We start from the raw sequence: 2,145 nt of genomic DNA on the forward strand, positions 1-2,145 counted from the left end.
GGACTTGACTCGAGACTTGGAACGCAAAGACTCAAGACTTATTTAGACTTGCAAAGCAATGACTTGGTCCCACCTCGGTGAAATAGCGAAGAATAACTGAATGAATAACAGAATAATCACAAAATCATTTATCACCACCATCAAAAGCTCAAGTTAATGACATGAAATGTTTAAATGCAGGTGATTCACAGGATCTGAGGATTGTTTTATTTGGAGTCTCTGGAGCTGGAAAGAGTCCAACAGCAAATGCAATACTGGGGCGAGATGCATTTAAAGAGAGCAGAACCAGAGAGAGTGAGATACAGAGAGGAAGAGTAAGGAGCAGAAACATCTCCATCATCGACACTCCAGGATTCTTCAACACTCAGCTGACTGATGAAGAGCTGCAGAAACAGATGATGAAAAGTCTTTCTCTCGCTGATCCTGGTCCTCACGTGTTCCTGCTTGTCATCAACCTGGAGACCTTCAGAGAGGACGAGAGAAACATTGTAGAAAAGATTCAGGAGATCTTTGGAGCTCAAGCCTTGAATTTGACCATGGTGCTGTTTACTAGAAGAGAACTAATGTCAAACAGAGAATGGATGGACATTAAGTTTAGTAGAAAGTTTCAGAACCTAATCAGTCACGGCAGAGGACAATATCATGTGATCAACAGTAAAAGTGAGATTAATGAAACTCACATCACCAAGCTTCTAGAGAAAATTGATGAAATCATCAAGCAAAATGATGAAAAATATTATAACAATGAGATTCACTTAAAGTCTTTAACAAGAATCAGGATTGAAAAGAAGAACCAAGAAAAAAATACTGGGAAAAAAATAGAGGAATCTCATGTATATAAAGATTCAGTTCCACAAGTAAACAAGATGGCTGAAGAGAAGGAGTTAAAAAAAATGCTGGTAACATCACTGAAAAATGCCTTTGAAAGAATGGGGGAAAACAATGCACCCCAGACTTCAGAAAAAAGCTTGAAGACAAGTGGGAAAGGAAAATGGATGCAGAAGAAACAACAGAATAAAACAGAACAACATTTGACTCAGGCAGGTGAGAACTTAGAAAACTACAAGGATTTTATATTTTGAAATGTATTTAAATGTCATGACACATTACACAAAACTGTAAACACAAAATAAAACTGTAAAAATATTTCCCCCTGAACAAATTAAAACCATGCCACTGTCAATACATAATTAAAATATTATTATTTTTTAAATCAGTACATTTAGAAGATGATGTAACAATGATGTAACAATTAAAATTAAATTTAAAAATGGTGTTTTAAATTTTCTGCCCTAAATCTGGGGAAATGGCAACAGTAAATGTAGCAAATATATTCTAAATTTTAAATTGGACAAATCATAAAAATGGCATCCAACAATCAATAATAATTATAGCCAGTAAATTAAATTGTGAACGGCAGACTAAGAAATTATTATTTTTTAAATCAATACATTTAGAAGATGATGTAACAATGATGTAACAATTAAAATTAAATTTTAAAATGGTGTTTTTAATTTTCTGCCCTAAATCTGGGGAAATGGCAACAGTAAATGTAGCAAATATATTCTAAATTTTAAATTGGACAAATCATAAAAATGGCATCCAACAATCAATAATAATTATAGCCAGTAAATTAAATTGTGAACGGCAGACTAAGAAATGTATATTTATGTTTATAATTCATCATCTAAAGAACCTGCATTGCTGATCTGACTTGCATAAAATTGGTGTCATCTAGAGACATTTCTGACCAAAATTATTTTCTTTTCTTTTTTTTTCTGTTGAACATAGAAGACATTTTGAACAATTCTGAAAATAAGTAATTTTGAAAAATGTGGTAACTAAATGGTTTTGATGAAAAATGACTTCCATTGTATGGGCAACATAGAGTGTATGCTACATTCCACGTGTGTTTTGTGTATGTTCTGGTTTTTTTTTCCTCGCTCTCCTGTCTTTTTGTGTTATTTCTTTCTCCAGTAAAGTCTTCTGAAACGTACTACTTTTCAGTGTCATCTTTTATCTGCTCCACACCCAGTAACAATTGTCTCACTTAAATGTTATGGTATCATCCCTCTTAAACATCAAGTACGTAACATACACAAAACACACGTGGAACATAACCCCCCCCCCCAGAAAAAACTACAT

At 33.5% G+C, this 2,145-nt stretch overlaps 1 protein-coding gene across 1 annotated transcript in view; it reads left to right on the forward strand.

Moving 5' to 3' along the window:
• Positions 1 to 943: 943 nt before the first annotated feature.
• LOC107749402 (GTPase IMAP family member 4-like) overlaps positions 944 to 2,145 on the forward strand; it is a 5,604-nt gene continuing 4,402 nt past the window's right edge. The window contains exon 1 of the mRNA XM_016564548.1: positions 944 to 1,044. Coding sequence (XP_016420034.1) covers positions 996 to 1,044 — 49 coding nt within the window. The 5' untranslated portion in view covers positions 944 to 995. The remainder of the gene's footprint in view (positions 1,045 to 2,145) is intronic.

This window comes from Sinocyclocheilus rhinocerous, unplaced genomic scaffold (assembly GCF_001515625.1).
Source record: "Sinocyclocheilus rhinocerous isolate Xijiao unplaced genomic scaffold, SAMN03320098_v1.1 scaffold2687, whole genome shotgun sequence".
NCBI lineage: Eukaryota > Metazoa > Chordata > Actinopteri > Cypriniformes > Cyprinidae > Sinocyclocheilus > Sinocyclocheilus rhinocerous.